At 40.8% G+C, this 17442-nt stretch overlaps 1 protein-coding gene across 5 annotated transcripts; it reads left to right on the top strand.

Moving 5' to 3' along the window:
• Positions 1-237: 237 nt before the first annotated feature.
• LOC110522006 (hypoxanthine-guanine phosphoribosyltransferase) lies at positions 238-7187 on the top strand. 5 transcript variants are annotated; one of them, XM_036976665.1, is made up of 10 exons: positions 239-475; positions 926-1038; positions 1610-1716; positions 3649-3832; positions 4226-4291; positions 4473-4490; positions 4766-4848; positions 5338-5384; positions 6111-6187; positions 6369-7187. In XM_036976665.1, the coding sequence occupies exons 2-10, from the start codon at positions 1003-1005 to the stop codon at positions 6414-6416; spliced, it is 666 nt and encodes a 221-aa protein (XP_036832560.1). In that variant the 5' UTR covers positions 239-475; positions 926-1002; the 3' UTR covers positions 6417-7187. The 5 variants fall into 5 exon arrangements, with proteins under 5 accessions (XP_036832552.1, XP_036832560.1, XP_021455762.1 ...); XM_021600087.2 differs by lacking the exon at positions 926-1038 and having other exon boundaries at positions 252-315; positions 404-475; XM_021600080.2 differs by lacking the exon at positions 926-1038 and having other exon boundaries at positions 259-320; positions 404-475.
• The last annotated feature ends 10255 nt before the right edge of the window (positions 7188-17442 follow it).

The following is a 17442-nucleotide window of genomic DNA, read 5'->3' as shown; positions in this document are numbered from 1 at the left end:
AGCAAGCCTCCCAAATGTATGATAATCCTTCAATGGTGCAGCTATAGGCATAGATTTGGACGTGTTAATTTATATTGTAACATACGATATAACGGACGGTGGTTTATGACAAAAAAAAATGCACTAGGCTACAATTATTTTCAGCCAATTCGACTAATTCGTACCAGCAATGAATACGGCGGTATTCTACAATGTGCAGGCTGCGTCCGGTAAATCAGATTATTGGACGGTAAAAGGCTGGCTATGGTAAAATGGATTGTGACGTGAAGGTTTAAAATCCCGGGGGAGGGAGAGCATCGCATGTCCTCGCCCACGGTAAAGTAGGTAGTCGGCTGACAGGGCACATACGACAGACGCACCACCCATTACACTAAATAACATTCTTTCTTCACTATGTATCCAGGCATGGCTCCTCAAATATCACCCTAGTGAGGCGTGAACCAGCACGAGCGGTAACATGGCCACCTATCACCAGGTAAAGTGTACCCTATGTTATATTTGCAATGTCAGTCAGACAGATTCCTCGTCTTGTCTCGACAGAATGATATTCTGCAGAATGGACGTTTCTGATTTATGTGTCAGTGTGGTTTCATAACATCAGGATTGCGGGACAGGACGGTGTGAATACATATCTGACATTTGTTAGCTACCTTGTCTTCACGCAGCCTGTCAGGCATAGTATGAAGTCCTGAAAGCGGATCGCACCCTCTATCTCGCTCACCCAGAAACAGGTGGTTGAAAGCAAGCTTAAATGTTGCAAGGATGACGTGTGTGTGCGTGCGTATGTGCTTCAGTGTCAAATAATTTATCTTTAGATGGTTCTTCATATGTATTTGATATGATTTTTAAAAAAATGTTATTTTAAATGAAACAAATTGAAAACTAGGAAGTTCTGCATAAACCCATTTCAAATTGGCTGTTTAAGGTTCTAGCTGCAATCCAATTACAAGCCTGAACAAAAAGTCGGACCAATCAGAAAATGTCTTTGCCATATCTCTAAGAATGGCGGAGTTTGTTTTTCTTGGCCGGGTACCTCAGGTGGGTGGAGACTTCTCTTTGGATGGATGGAAAGGTTTAAAATGATCGGGCCATGCAACATGAATTTGACCTGTGTTGTAGACTTGTCTAGCCAGCAATAATGGCACCCAAACAAACCACAACAATGTCAGAAATCTTAAAGTATATGTTGCCACATCGTTCAGTGTTGATAGTAATTCGTCGGATGATCATAATATATTTTTTAATGTATTTGATGTGTTCTGACTATCTTGGTCAAATAGTTATTCTGACATTTTTATCTATTCAAAAAGCTACAGTTTTCTTTACTGAATGTCTAATCCAGAAGTGTCAGAACCTTATTACTAAACCCGGATTGACATTTCAGAACTATAAGGTTATATCTGTGATTGCACCCCCCTAAAAAAATGGATTTACAAATGTCTCAGGATTTCAGTACTCTGCAATTTAGGTACCTTTTAAGGCGAGGCCTTTATGAAAGAAGAATTCACTACAAACCAGTTCCGGCATCTGGGATGTGAGAACTTTGATGCTCAATATCTCAGAAGTATGCTTTGCACAGATAGAACCCAAGGTCGCTTTGCTCCGTCAGATACCTGATGATGAGAAGGGGTATGAGTTGGACCTCTTCTGTGTCCCCAAACACTATGAGGAGGATTTAGACCGGGTCATCATCCCTCATGGACTGATCATGGACAGGTAAGTCAAACCATCACCACTGGACTGGCACTCTTGGAACCTGGGTAGGCTACTGTACTGTAGCATCATCATCAAGTCCCAGGGCACAATGCTGCGTCAAGGTTATTCTAGTAAACAAAAAAATGAAACAAAAGCTAATCATGAAGAATCAATTTAGTAAACTGCCTAATCATTTTATTTCAATCTGTTTGAAAAACTATACTACAACTTTGACTCTAAAAGGAGCTAAAATAAAAAAACAAATTGTTTTAGTTTTTTTCTCTTCTAATCTTTAGGCAAAAATCTAATGGGATTTTCAAGATTTCTTTCCTCTAATAGGGTATTCAAACTTCTGAATCTGGCAGGTAAATGCTGCCATGAGATGGCGACGTTTCAAATAGGCCTAGATAGTTTTTTAGCTTGTGCATCACTAGCCATCTGGTCTCGCTAAACAGATGGGTTGCCTTCCACAATGTTCCATCAAACAAGTCTGTACAAGTACCTGCGTCAGTTGGGATGGAGTCGGAACAGGGAAGCCTGTCACATCCGGTGACGTCACCACCTTATCTGCTTGTTGCATAAACAACCCCGCCGGACACAAAGTAATAACTAGCTAGCGAGATGGAGGTTATTTGAATGAGTGCATTTTGCAAGTGGCTAGTTTGCATCATCTACCTCCAAGCCAGGTTATGTCTGGCTACAGGCTACAGAAACTCATATTTGTTGAGAGATTTGTGAGGCCCCTCCCCGGGAACATTTTTTTTCCCTAAATGTCCAAGAGAATCCGACATCTTCCCCAGCCAGACCAAGTGCTGTTTCTCGAAGTCTGGGATTTGAGACTACTAGCTATCACCAAAGATGATCTATTATATTGACAAGCTAGTCGAGTGACTGCTCTAACAATGGAAATACAGGTCCACAAAGATGGAATGCAGGCGGGAGGAGGAAAGATCAGGTGGGATCATTCTAGCCGATGAGAGGGCAGATACTTGTGTGAACAACAGGCACAACTCCAATAGTCTAATTTTCAAAGTTGCGGAAATGCCACGTGTGTCCCCTTATCAGTGCATTCGTAAAAACCTAACCATTACGAAACTTCTATTCAATCATCAAATGAGCATAACGTAGCAAATTACTAATACAATTTTTTGGGGGCCAAACTCGACACTCTCATTGACCTCCATACATCAATTCCCCACTTCTACTAGTTAATGCTAATTTTCACGCAGACAGATTTAGGGTTGGTGTCGACCCTCTCGCTTCGCCTTTTTCCTCTGTCACTTGCTAACAGAATTACAACCTACAACACATAAATAGCTCCTAGCTTCCCACCCATAGGAGGCTACTTTCCGTCCCCAACACTAACACTAAAACTTAAACATTTATTTCATTTTTATATTATTTAGTTTATCTAAAAAATTTTTTTTTTTAAAACAACTAGTAAATCAAGTTGGGACACTAACAAACTGAATTTCAAAAGAATGAAAAAAAGAATCCCCCCCCCCATTCAGTGCCTTCATTGTTTTTTTTAAATTGACCCATGGTTGCAAAGGTATATTGTGTGAAACAGCTCACCAACATATTTGTTAGACAAATCACTGTAAGGCATTCAGGCCAGCAGTGATGTAACAGCCACCATCAATTTGCCTTGCAGACATTACGAATGAGACCTGAGCAATCGGACTAACAGTTTGTAGAATGCCATGTTAAACCGTGTTCTGAATACTGTAGGACTCCAGACAGAACATTTGGTTTGACCTAGGAAGCAACTTTTCATCAGGTGTCCACCTGGTCAGACTAACCACAAACAATTATTGTTTTGACTGACTAGATCACAAACCAACTACAGATTGATGAACCTTCACAGAAATTACAGGTCACGTGCTATTGTATCTTCCTCTCTCCTTCTCTAACTCCATGCCTTTTCTCTCTGTCCCCTCTGTCTCTCTCTAGGACTGAGCGCCTGGCTCGTGATATAGTCCGGGACATGGGGGGACACCATATAGTAGCACTGTGTGTTCTCAAAGGAGGTTATAAATTCTTTTCCGACCTGCTGGACTACATCAAGGCCCTAAATCAGAACTGCGATAAGTCTGTCCCGTTGACTGTGGATTTCATTAGACTAAAGAGCTATTGCGTGAGTGAACCATTCCACATTCATCTTCCTCCTTCAATAGCTTCCTAATCAGTTAAATACAGTCGATGGCAATCTTTATGTACAGTAAATGCTGGGTTACATGCTTATTCTGGGTATTGTTGCTGGAGAATTATGTTGTCTAGCCTGTTCTTAGATCAGTTTGTGCGTTTAGCCAACTCCTTTGTTATCTGTTCTCATGCCAACAAACACGACACGGGTTGGCTAAAGCACAATCGGATCTGCACAACTCTGATCTGCTATTGATGCATGAGCAGATAACACTGCCATTTGCCAACACTGTTCTGAGGTATATTTAGATCACCTTATGACAGATTTAGACCATCACCCTCATCCTGGGTGAGGTGTAGTTTTACTGGTGTGTATTGTCCCCAGAATGACCAGTCTACAAACAGTGTCAAAGTTATTGGAGGGGATGAGCTCTCTACTCTAACGGGGAAGGTGAGATTTGATTGCTTGCCATAACCACTGATCAAATATCTTACATCTTAGGAGTGAAATTGTAACCCTTTTACAGGCTCCGTATTTAAAAAAAATATATAATAATTCAAATGTTCTGATTATGTACATATTCATCAACAGTATATTTGTGTATTGAATTGTTTCCTCATTTCCTTTGCAGAATGTTTTGATAGTTGAGGTAAGACAATTTCCCTCTGTCTTTCTAGCACTTCATCTGAATATTACATCTCTCTAAATGTTAAAACTGCTGTAAATAAATGTGGAGCATGCTAGCTCTCACATCAACCGTAGCAATATGACCAGGGCACAAATCACATTCACTCTTGGGTGTACCATCGCTATGGCTGTCCACATAAATATTTTATTGCTTGCCTTGAATTGTTGTAGGACTGCTTTGCATGCCTTGAATTGAAACCCCTTATCCAACGGTATCTGTCCTGGTGATTGGTTTAGGACATTGTGGAGACTGGGAGGACTATGGAGACACTGCTATCACTGCTGAGTGAATGCAATCCAAAGATGGTCAAAGTGGTCAGGTGAGAACCATTGTATACAGTACTCTCTTTCCTCCCATATCATGCCTGCTGAACATTCTCTACAAGTACTGTGTTGCCCTGATTTAGACAGAAGTGTTGCAGCTCAGAATGTCAGTCACTTTTCCAATCCAGACAGCACTGTGAATGACGGCACTCTCTGTCTACCCTAATGCTCTCTCTTCCCCTTAAGCACTGATTTAGAGATGTTATGTGACTGGAACAGCTTAAGAGTTCATCTATGCACTGTTAACTGATGTGTGGCAGGACGGGATAACTCTCTGCTATCGAAGGGACTATTTGACTCTAGTTTAGGTTGTAAATGGTAATGTTCTTGAGTGCACTGTAGTACAGCATATTATTGAGAGGCCATTGAGTGGATTGTATTTTTTGCTGTGTAGACCATGTCATTGAGAACATCCCATGCCATTAAGAGCATGGTTTGCCTAGATATCCTATTAATTTCTCTGGTTGTATGCTTTGTCATTTCAGCCTTCTAGTTAAGAGAACACCAAGGAGTTCAGGATACAGACCAGACTGTGAGTTTTGCTGTGTGTGTGTTGGGGAAAGGGGATACCTAGTCAGTTGTACAAGTGAATGCATTCAACCAAAATGTCTTCCGCATTTAACCCAACCCCCTCTGAATCAGAGAGATGCCGGGGGCTGCCTTAATCGATGTCCACGGTGCAGTCGTTGGGGGTTGTGTGTGTGTGTGTGCGCCCACTGATGTACTAGAAAGAGCCTCAGCCTTAGGCAGGATGACTACACATAATGTAGTTATATTTTCTACATGAGATTAATATGCATATCTGAAAATCTACTTTAAATGTGTAATTGAACATGGTACTCTAGTACTAGGATGCTACACACACTGTTAGTGCTTATGCAATGCTTTTAAGTCGGACTTGGCTAAGCTTTTAAAGATGGTGCTGCAGGAAAAGCTGTTTACCTTAGACTTGCTCTATGTCCCTGGCAGCTAAAGGGTCAACCCCAGTCACAGACAACAGGAGTCAGCCATCTAGTCTCCAGAGAGAGAAAAGAGCAACATACTTTATGTATGTTATGTAATACTAATGCATATAGCTGTAAAGGAGAAATGTACACTAAAACACATCCCATAAAGTCATGACACAGATTTCTTGATATTCAGCATGCCAGGAACTAGACTCATATCAATATGTTAATACGTGTTGCACATAGCTTTTTTGCATGTATTTGTAGAGTGATTTCTGTCTGTTTTGTTTCCATCTCTCTGTATTTCCCAGACATGGGGTTTGAGGTGCCTGATTGGTTCCTGGTGGGATATGCCCTGGACTACAACGAGTATTTCAGAGATCTCGGTGTAAGTGGTCTGGGTTAGACATGATCCTGATATTTGGTCATATTCTCTATCCAAGATGCAGCTTGTTGAGTGTTAGTGAAGGACCTAAATATAAGATCTGTTAAATCAAGTCTGTCATTGGTGTATTCTTTCACACGCGCGTGCGCACACACTTGTTACCATGTGTTTTTGCTCTGTGCAGCACATCTGTATACTGAACGAGAAAGCAAAGGTGAAGTACAAAGTGTGAGTTGAAGAGGAGGCAATGGACAGATGGATGAACCACTTTGGATGAAACACTAGGAAAATTGAGATTTTTGGGGTTCTGAACCAAATGTTTTTTTTTATTTATTTTTTACTCATGGATCCTACTTACATACTTAATAGAGCCCCACGGTGGTGTCATAATACCTATATAATCTAAAGGTCAATCAGATAAATGGTTCCAATTGGTTTTCCACCATTCATTTTTCCCATAGGGAATTTTAAAAACAATTCAAATAAGGGCTGTGTTTCGTGTAGGCTCACCCCGGTGTGATGTTTAGATACCGTTTGGAACCACTTTTTTGTTTGGCCGATGGATTTAATGGGTATTATGACTCGTACATTGGTACTCTATGTGAACACATGGATTGTGAATTCACTTTGCAAGATGCTCTTTGAGAACATTTTTATTTCTTATTTTCAAAATGATTGTTGCCCTGGAAGGAGTGGGATGAGTAATGTGTTTTTAAGTAGAGGAGGACTCGTGTAAAGATGGTTATGGGAGATATTACACTATTATAATTTCAATGTATTTTATATATTATCTTGGGGCCTCGAAGGCCTCTTAGTCTGATTACGTTAGTAATAGTGAACAGTGGCGACCTGTCATTCAGGGTAGGTGTGGCAGAGCCCCACTTGTTTTAAGCCCCACTTGTTTTAAGCCCCACCTGTTTTGAGCCCCACCTGTTTTAGGGGGGATTGCCTGTTTTGCATGTTATTTTGTCATTGATACGTGTCATCAGTTTGTAAACAATGTAAAAAAAATTAAAAAAAATAGTAAATCTAATCATTGAGTTAATAAAACCGCATACAAACATGGTCTCTCTTTTGCTTTCTTGAGTAAGGCAGCTCCAAAATGCAGGTGTTTCAGCCTAGCTCAGTGCTGTGAAGGTGGGGCAGCCAGCGGAAAATACAGAGCGTAGGGGTTGGTAATGTTTTCTAGTTGCACTGTGATTGGCTCAGGGTTCTGTCACTCATGGGGACACTACGTCACTGCAAAATCTACAAGGAGAGCTCGAAAATTTAAGCCCCTTGGGTGCTGCCATAGTTACATTAGAAGTGCCCATCCAAGAAGGCTCAAGATCATTGGCCACAGAAATTGTCAGTAGCTTTAATTGGACAGGTCATCATACTTTCAAAATCTTAGGAGTCATGAATAAAGTTGACAATCTACTGGCAAATCCTTTTTAATCCTTGTCATATCAAGAGAAATTATAGATGTATTGGTGCTCATTGGACATAAACATTACACAAGTTGGAAATCGCAAATTCAACAATGAGTGGTTTAGAATGAATCAGTGGCTAACTGCAAGCAGTGCAAAGCAATCCCTAGCCTGCTATTCAGTGGGGAGGCTGTGTGGTCCCAAGTCTGGGTTTAAGGGTCTCTTTTCCAAGCTTAAAAGGATTAACATTCAACATGCTGTCAATCCAGCATGATTTCTGCCGCGCTCAAAACACCTGTTAACTCGGAACTGGGAAATCTGACTTCAGTGAGTTCAAGACTGGGGAAATACGTTATGTAAGGTCATCAAACTTGGAATTGTAGGTCGGGAACTCGGGCCTCTTTCTAGAGCTACGACCTGAAGATCACTGACGTCATCATGATTCAACCCTGTTTTTTTCCCGCGTTCCCAGTTGTCTTGAAAGCACCATAAATCCAGAGAGAGTCAGATTTTGATGACAAAATTTGCCCACGAAGGACGGCCGCACCACCATGTGTAAGTGAGCACAGCACAACAAGGTGAGTCCAAAAATGTATTGTATGCTGCTGCATAAATTGTAATATGCCAGGGAGATATGTATACTGTAGCTAAGAAAGTAATACTAAGTGTATGTTGTGTAGTAACCCGTTAGTAGCCCATGTGCCTCGCCCTAATCATTTGATCAATTTCCCCTCTTAAATTCGCCTCCTGTTTTGACTTGGTGGTGCACATATCGCCTATAACCTGTTTTAGAGAAATGTCATCATTGAATATTGTAAGAGCTTTCATTGTCTGCTCATATGCCCAGTTTTTTTCCCCTACGGTTCTGATTTGGTGTACAGGGAGAACACTGTAAGAACGGCTCATGTTCAGAATTCTGTCGCTGTACATTTCAAAAGTGCTAAACAAATAGTTATATTGACTACGTCCTAGCTCGCTAATTTTGTTGTAATTTAACCTTTTATTTAACTAGGCAAGTCATTAATGTCTTAATCAAAATTACGGATTGCTTCTTATCCACTTGATGCCATAGTTTGTACATCTCAATTGTCAGTAGATACCACATCTGTTTAAGCAAGTCAGACATATTAGTTATGGTTTTTAAAAGGCAGTAAATGAGGCTCAATTAACTGTTTCACTGCCAGACAAGGCTCCGCTGATAGCAAGGTGTAGCAGTGGTAAGGTATTGGGACAGTTTGTTGGTACCGTTTGTCACCGTTATCGTGCAATGAATGTATTGTTTAGTGTTGTGTAGGGGCTTTGGTGGCATGCATCCCCCCCACCAAAAAATGTGTTTACCCCACCATGATTTACATGCTACAATCTCCACTGATAGTGAATATTGATTTACAATCCACAGCGTCTCAGACTGTACATAGTCATGTATCAAACACTTTTACTGCATTGAACAAACTACAAACCAATAATGCTGGAATGTACTGTAACATAATTTTGTTTAATATTCAATGGAAATGTGATGCCTGTTTTCTTTCACCACTCATTGACAGCAATATTATTCATCTTGAAACCTTTTTCTGGTGGGTGTGTGTGTTTGTCAAAGCTGACTTTATGGATTGTCTTCAAACTCATTCCACGGAGGGCCCAATGTCTGTGGGTTTCCGCTCCTCCATTGTACTTGATTGAGAACTTAAGGTCACTAATTAGTAAGAAACTCCCCTACCTGGTTATCTAGGTCTTAATTGAAAGGAGAAACCAAAAACCAGCAGACACTAAGCCCTCCATGGAATGAGTTTGACACACCTGGCCTACAGGTGTATGTCAGGGCCTTCCCTTTAGAGATGGAACTTAGGTTTACCAAGTTTTTTTTAATGATGCATCTTTCCTACAACTGCCTAATGTGTAACATGCGCTTCCCAAAATACCACACAGGGAGAGCGGTCGCAAAGTGCGTAGTTGGAACGTGTCGATACTGACAGGATCAAAATCAAGGAAGCGTTGCTCTTTTGTCAGCTTTCTCCATTAAAATCCTGTCTTTTTGACGTTGTGAAGAAGTCATCTCATTTTGGTTGATATCTTGTTTTTGGTTGAAATCTGATTAAACTCTGGCCCAGGTATCTAAATGCTACTCCAGTAATAGAAACCAATTTATATAAACGTGCATAGTGTTTGTGTGCCATGCACCCATTGCACATAAGACACTAGATCCATTACAATTATAAACATACGTGTTAGTTTTCAGCAGGGTATGCATGAGCTTTGCACACTGGGCAAACTGTACCCAGTCAACACACTGGGCAAACTGTACCCAGTCAACACACTGGGCTCGGGCTTATTCTGTTTGAGACCCGGGGGCGGGTGGCTTCATGTGAGCTATTCCCAAATCCAGCAGGATCATATTACTCTGAGCTCCGGTTAATGGTACTCAGGCCGAGTACACATCAGCTTATCCGGGCAGATTAAAAATGTTCAGGAGCAGGGCCATTTGAGGTGTTTATTTGGCAGGTGATGAAATACCAACTTGAAAAAAATCAAAGAAATGTGATATTTCAACTCCCAAGTCATCAAATGTACAAAGTCATTTAAAGCACACATTTGTGACATCTCTGTGGTCCTGTAGGTATCAGAGATGGTCCCTAATTTAGAGAATCTCTGATGCTATAAATGCTTTTACTTTTACTACAGGCTATGCCAGTGTTTTCTGTAGTTTGCAGTCCACCCAACTGAAAAGTGCACATTCACTTATATAACATTTGTTCTAGGCTACCAGCATGTAAGATCTTGATTCATCAGAGGTCGTTGTATTTTGTATATATGGGGTGGCAGGGTAGCCTAGTCGTTAGAGCATTGGACTAGTTAAACGAAAGGTTGCAAGTTCAAATCCCTGGGCTGACAAGGTACAAATCTGTCGTTCTGCCCCTGAACAGGCAGTTAACCCACTGTTCCTAGGCTGTCATTGAAAATAAGAATTTGTTCTTAACTGACTTGCCTAGTTAAATAAAGGTAAAGAATATGACAATACTATACATTTAGCTTAACCTGCTCCCGCGCAACACTCATTCTAACGTTACACCTCTCAACTGCCATTTTAAATTCTTGGGTATCTTGTTTTTCAGGAATCTTCTAGCTTGGATGAAGAAGCGAACAAAGAGAAGGAGTACAGAAGTTATTCAGCCTGCTGACTAAATGTCCTGTGTTTTGCTGTCTAGCTTTCTCTGTCTATCTGCCTGACTGCTAGATTGATGAGGGGCAACATAGTCCAACTGAGCTGGCCACCTGGCCAAGCTGAGCAATCGGGGGAGAAGGGCCTTGGTCAGGGAGGTGACCAAGAACCCGATGGTCACACTGACAGAGCTCTAGAGTTCCTCTGTGTAGATGGGAGAGCCTTCCAGAAGGACAAACCTCTCTGCAGCACTCCACCAATCAGGCCTTTATGGTAGAGTGGCCAGACAGAAGCCACTCCTCAGTAAAAGGCACATGCCAGCCTGCTTGGAGCTTTCCAAAAGGCACCTAAAGACACTGACCATGAGAAACAAGATTCTCTGGTCTGATGAAACCAAGAATGAACTCTTTGGCCTGAATGCCAAGCATCACGTCTGGAGGAAACCTGGCACCATCCCTACAGTGAGACGTGGTGGCAGAATCATGCTATGGGGATATTTTTCAGTGGCAGGGACTGGGTGACTAGTCAGGATCAAGGTAAAGATGAACAGAGCAAAGTACAAAGAGATCCTTGATGAGAACCTGCTCCAGTTGACTCAGGACCTCAGACTGGGGCGAAAGTTCACCTTCCAACAGGACAACTTCCCTAAGCACACAGCCAAGACAACGCAGGAGTGGCTTCGGGACAAGTCTCTGTATGTCCTTGAGATGCCCTGCCAGAGCCCGGACTTGAAACCCATCGAACATCTCTGGAGAGACCTGAAAATAGCTGTGCAGCGACGCTCCCCATCCAACCTGAGAGGATCTGCAGAGAAGAATTGGAGAAACTCCCCAAATACAGGTGTGCCAAGCTTGTAGCGTCGTGCCCAAGAACACTCGAGGCTGTAATTGCTGCCGAAGTTGCTTCAACAAAGTACTGAGTAAAAGGTCTGGATACTTGTGATATTTCTTAAAACCTGTTTTTGTTTTTGGGATATTTTTTTGTAGATTGAGGGAAAAAAAATATTTAATCCATTTTAGAATAAAACTGTAACGGAACAAAATGTGGAAAATGTCAAGGGGTCTGAATACTTTCCGAATGCACTGTACTTGCCAGGCTAAGAGTAACTTAGTGAAGACCTTAGGTAATGGTTAATCATGATTCGTATGTCTTTACAGTTCCTGAAAAATGTCAATGACCTTATGTATGGCCTTTACAGCAGTGCTTGGCCACCCACTCAGCTACCAAGTGACCTATTGTGCCACATCCCAGTGAAAGGAGAGTCCAGAACCACCACTCCTTAAATACATATTGACAGTAGGTTGTGTGCAAAATGTTGTTTGATACTCTGATATTTTAATGTGTATTGATTCCAACTAACCAGCTTGGTAAGAGCTAGGTTTGTACTAGCTATGCTGATGATCATAAAAACATTCTCTGCATCAAGTCTCGCTGAGACTGGATTCTCCAAGAGACATGCTATTCAGCTGCCCATGATTGTCTGATCTTACACTATTAGGAAACAAAGGTGGAACCTAAAAGGGTTAATCGGCTGCCCACATAAGAAACTTTAGAAGAACCTAATTTGGTTCCAGGTAGAACCCTTTGGTTCCATGTATAACCCTTTCCAGAGGGTTCTACCTTGAAACCAAAATGGTTTTGCTAGGAACAAGAAAGGGTTCTCCTATGGGGACAATCCCTTTTGGAACCCTTTTTTCTAAGAGTGGTGTAAGTAAGTAGATCCAAATGAAATAACACTGATTGTAATAATATTAGATTGTAAAGAAAATTAAAACCTATTTTACCTTCCCCTTTTTTTCCAGGTGCAAAACTCTTGTCCTGATTCAAGACTCCTCTCTTGGTGAGTCATGTGCCTCCCAATTCTCTCTTGTCACTCACTCAAACTCACACTAAATTGCACAGAAGAGGACGAGAGTTGCAGATTACACCCATTTCTAACACTGTTTGTAGGAATGATATGACAGACGCCACTTTTGAACATTATAATATTTTGTCACTCTATTGTAGTGGTCACCAACTGGGCGATCTTCAAGGCATTCCTAGCCAATCACCAAACATTTGTGTAGAAAACCCAACGATGAATGCTGTGGTAAAAGCTTTCTTATTTTTTGTGTTGCACTGATGGCGGTAGGAGCCCTGCACACTTATCCCGCGCTGCTGCTGCAATGAAAAACTAGCAAAGTATCAATGGCCCTGCATTTTTATTATTAGCAGCTTGTCACTTTCTCTGGACTTTGGAACAACATGAATTTGTGCATGAGGCAAATGCGGAGTGACTTCAGTTTCCTAATCGGGTAGAAAACGCTGGTCAGTCTCACTGGAGGAAAGGAAGGAGAGAGCGGGAACCGTGACTCTGTTCTTCTCTCCCTCCCTCCTTCTGCTGACACTAATGCCGTGTTCAAAACAACTGGGAACTATGAAATCTTCGACTTCGCTGCTTTATTGACTATTTACGCATACTTACATTTAACTTTCTTTTAAGACTGCCACACTCTCTTCAATTGAGGACCCTCTGTCCGGGACGTTGTCCTCAGTATTATGGAGCGGTGTGTTTTTATTTAAAGTTGTTTGAATATGACATGTATTAGGTGTGGCGTACCGCAGACAAGCCACCAGGGGGAGACTCGTCGAGGCGTGGTGACAGATGGATCACGTGGCAGTGGCTCCCTCTGCTGGACGTACCAGGTCTCGACAGGTCCTACGGACAGGACTAATTGGGGCTGCTTTAGGCTGGTGAGTAATTAAGGGGCTGGGTGGCCAGCTCTAGGAAAAGTCTTGGTGGTTCCAAACTTATTCCATTTAAGAATGATGGAGGCCACTGTGTTCTTGGGGACCTTCAATGCTCCAGAATTTTTTTGGTACCCTTCCACAGATCTGTGCCTTGACACAATCCTCTCTCGGAGCTCTACGCACAATTCCTTCGACCTCATGGCTTAGTTTTTGCTCTGACATGCAATGTCAACTGTGGGACCTTATATAGACAGGTGTGTGCCTTTCCAAATCATGTCCAATCAATTGAATTTATCACAGGTGGACTCCAATCAAATTGTAGAAACATCTGAAGGATGATCAATGGAAACAGGTTGCTCCTGAGCTCAATTTCGAATCTCATAGCAAAGGGTCTGAATATTTTTGCAATTAAGTTATGTTTTAATTGAATCAATTTTAGAATAAGGCTTTAAAGTAACAAAATGTGGTAAAAGGGAAGGAGTCTGAATACTTTCCGAATGCACTGTATATTGAGACGTGGTATAGGCAGTAGCCGACAAGTAGCAAAATACAACTCAATTGATTGAATATGAAATTCAATATGATTGAAATGGGCCATTAGCCTACTGTTTATATTTTAATGCAGTCATCTTGGTTTTCATTTGACACATCTTTTTATACATCACTTGTTTGTGTCAATTGCAAAGACATTGGCAACTTTGTATTCGTAGGCAACATTGTTCTGAAGTGGTCACAGAGATGGATAAACCATGTGATTCTGTTTGGTGGAGATCTTCTGTGTACAAAGTGAAAAAAAAAACATCTAACGATCTACGTTCTACGTGGTCTGAGGCGTTAGATTTAGAGCGTTTGCAAGTGCAATGTTAACAATGATTTTGGGAAACATTTATGAGCTTTAACGATGTGTAACAAGGTTAGTTATGTTTCCACTTGCCACTGCAGAAATGTGTATTTAATGTTTAGGTATTTTAATTGGTTGGTTCAAGTCAGATGCCAATAAGGTGTAATTTCATTGGCTAAGCTTGCAGATAGCGGGAGATCGCAAATGTAAATTTATCCAAGTCTGATATTGATATGCAAGCAGTAGGTAACGTTCTGAAGTGCATTCTATGTAAGTAATAATGCCTGCGAAGCTGGTGTTTGGAGGATAAATTGGCATGGGGGTTGTTAGGTCCGAGACAAACCGTGTCAATATATCCTCCAAACACTGGCTTCTCGGGCATTATCACTTTTATACAACGGGTTACCAACATATTCAAATAATGATTGATATATTTTCATTAAATGTTATTTATTCATACTATTTCAGCCTTCCACAAGATATTGTCCCGACACACATCTAAGGTTGCTACCCAAGCCGGCTGGTCGTTCGTTCTATTAGTTCGGTTGCCAGAGACGCGACCCAGTTGTTCTTTTTGTTCTGTATCTATGGACGCGACCCAGTCGTTTGTTCTAAATATTCCATTGCCATATTGGCTGGCAACGTTCTTATCCCTTGCTTGCTAGTTAGCCAACCACGGCTAACTTAGTCAGAATAACATCAAAGTAGCTGCATTTGTTAAGCTGTTTTCTAGTGACATTTATTTGGATACATCCATAACAATGATCTAATGAGGTGTGATTTCACCTGGCATAGAAAATGTGCTCACTCGTTAGGACACTGTTGTTCAGAGGAGCTAACCAACAGCACAGCTACAATCACTTCAAACTGAAGATGGAAAGACTGCAAACTAGTTGCACTTTGTTTCGTTTTAAATGTCAATTGACATTTCATTGTATATATCCATAAAAATGATGCCAGCTGATTCATGATTTAGACTGGCTGAGAAACGCTGCCTGCCTGTCTCGTCCCGACTCCCGACACGTTCATTGACAGCTGGAGTGCCTGGCTGGGCTGATGAGACTGTAGATTGTCAGATGGAACAGAGTAAATAGGTATTTTAAGGTCATAGATTTAACTAATGATCACTTGTGGAGTAGACACTGTCTGGTGGTTTTAACCAATCAGCATTCAGGTTTAGACCCACCTGTTGTATAATACCCCATAATGTCAAAGTGGAATTATGTTTTTCATCATTTTTACAAATTAATTAAAAATGAAATGCTGAAATGTCTTGAGTCAATAAATATTCAACCCTGTTGTTATGGCAGTTCTAAATAACTTCAGGAGTAAAAACCTTTTTTAGCAAGTCACATAAGTTGAATGGACTCACTCTTGTTGCAATAAGTGTTTCACATGATTTTTTAATGACTACCCCATCTCTGTACCCCAAACATACTGTAAGGTCCTTCAGTCTGTAAGGTCCCTTAGTCGAGCAGTGAATTTCAAACAGATTCAACCACAAAGAGTAGTGTGGTTTTCCAATACCTCGCAAAGAAGGGCACCTATTGGTAGATGGGTCAAAATAATAAAATCAGACATGTAATAGTCCTTTGAGCATGGTGAAGTTATCAATTACACTTTGAATGGAGAATCAATATGCCCTGTCATTACAAAGATACAGGCGTCCTTCCTAACTCAGTTGACGGAGAGGAAGGAAACCGCTGACTTTAAAACAGTTAGAGTTTAATGGCATTGATAGGAGAAAATTGAGGATGGATCAACAACATTGTAGTTAGTTACTCCACAATACTAACCGATATGACAGAGTGAAAAGAAAGTCTGTACAGAATAAAACATATTGATGTAAAAAATGTGCGAGCTGGAACAGGAGCCTATCTCCTGTTTCTGTAGCATGAGGCAGCTTGACAGGACGCTAGTCTATTACCCTAAATCTCCTTAACACCAGGTCCCATTTTTAGTCTTTGTATGACTCTGAACTACCAACCTTCCAATCTCAGGGTGGACACTCTAACCACAACACCAAAGAGTTGGAACCCTCAACATTACATTTTCTTCTTATGAAGTACGATGTTTAAGTGTCTCATGTTGGTTCAGTTTGTTGCAAAAGTTTACAGTTCCGAAAAATTATCATCAATCACTCACCGAAAAAGAAAATGTATTATCAGTAACTAGCCTAACAAAAAACATGTCAAAGAACAGTTCTTTCTCTCTCTGCAGAGTGACTGGTTTGGCTAAAACCCTTCTCTAGAATTCTGCTAAATGACCCAGGAGCCTCGGCTGTGATCAACCTCAAATTAACCTGTTGAAGTCAATGAAAATTGCATGAAAGAGACTGTAATTCCCCTCAAAAGTTTAAATATACAGTATATTTCTGATGTATTTACTTTTTAACACATTTTGTGTTAAATGTTTTGTATACCTGTGCAGATAATTGATTCAAATGTATAACTATTGGGCCTACTTGTATTTTATATATAAAAAAAGTTCAACTATAAAGTTTTGTAAAAAATTGGTTAAAGTGAATACATTTTTGTTATCAATGTTTTTGGTCGTTATTGTAAAAGAGAATGCGTTCTCAATGACTTACCTGGTTAAATAAAGGATAAGTACATAAAAAATAGTTGGGTAAGTTGAGCCACCCTTGTTTGTAGGAAACCATACACAAAATGTATCCTTTGACCAAATGGTCCCGTCTGGCTCAGTTGGTAGAGCATGGTGCATGCAACGTAAGGGTTGTGGTTTTGATTCCCATGGGGGACCAGCACACAAATCTATGCACTCAATTTAAGTCGCTCTAGTTAAGAGCGTCTACTAAACGGTACATGTAAAAAAAAATATGTCTGAAGAAAGACACCACATGGAAAAAGTGGTAAGCAAGTTAGGTCCAAGCCAAATAATTGTGTTGTGTTGGAGGTTTTATGATGCTTGTATTTAAATCAAAGTAGATACTTTAAGATTGTTCTATACATCAGTTGGGGTTGTAAGCTACAATATGAGGTCCTAAACATAGCATGAAAGCGGCTTCCTTGTAGCTGTGTGTGCTAATATAGTCAATGTTTGCCTTGGTGTAAGTTGAGCCAACAATCATGGGGTAAGTCTAGCAAATTGAAGTGTT

The sequence above is a fragment of the Oncorhynchus mykiss genome, chromosome 1 (assembly GCF_013265735.2).
Source record: "Oncorhynchus mykiss isolate Arlee chromosome 1, USDA_OmykA_1.1, whole genome shotgun sequence".
NCBI classification, from domain to species: Eukaryota; Metazoa; Chordata; class Actinopteri; order Salmoniformes; family Salmonidae; genus Oncorhynchus; species Oncorhynchus mykiss.
Note: the sequence above shows the minus strand (reverse complement) of the source record. Positions and strands in the feature narration are given on the sequence as shown.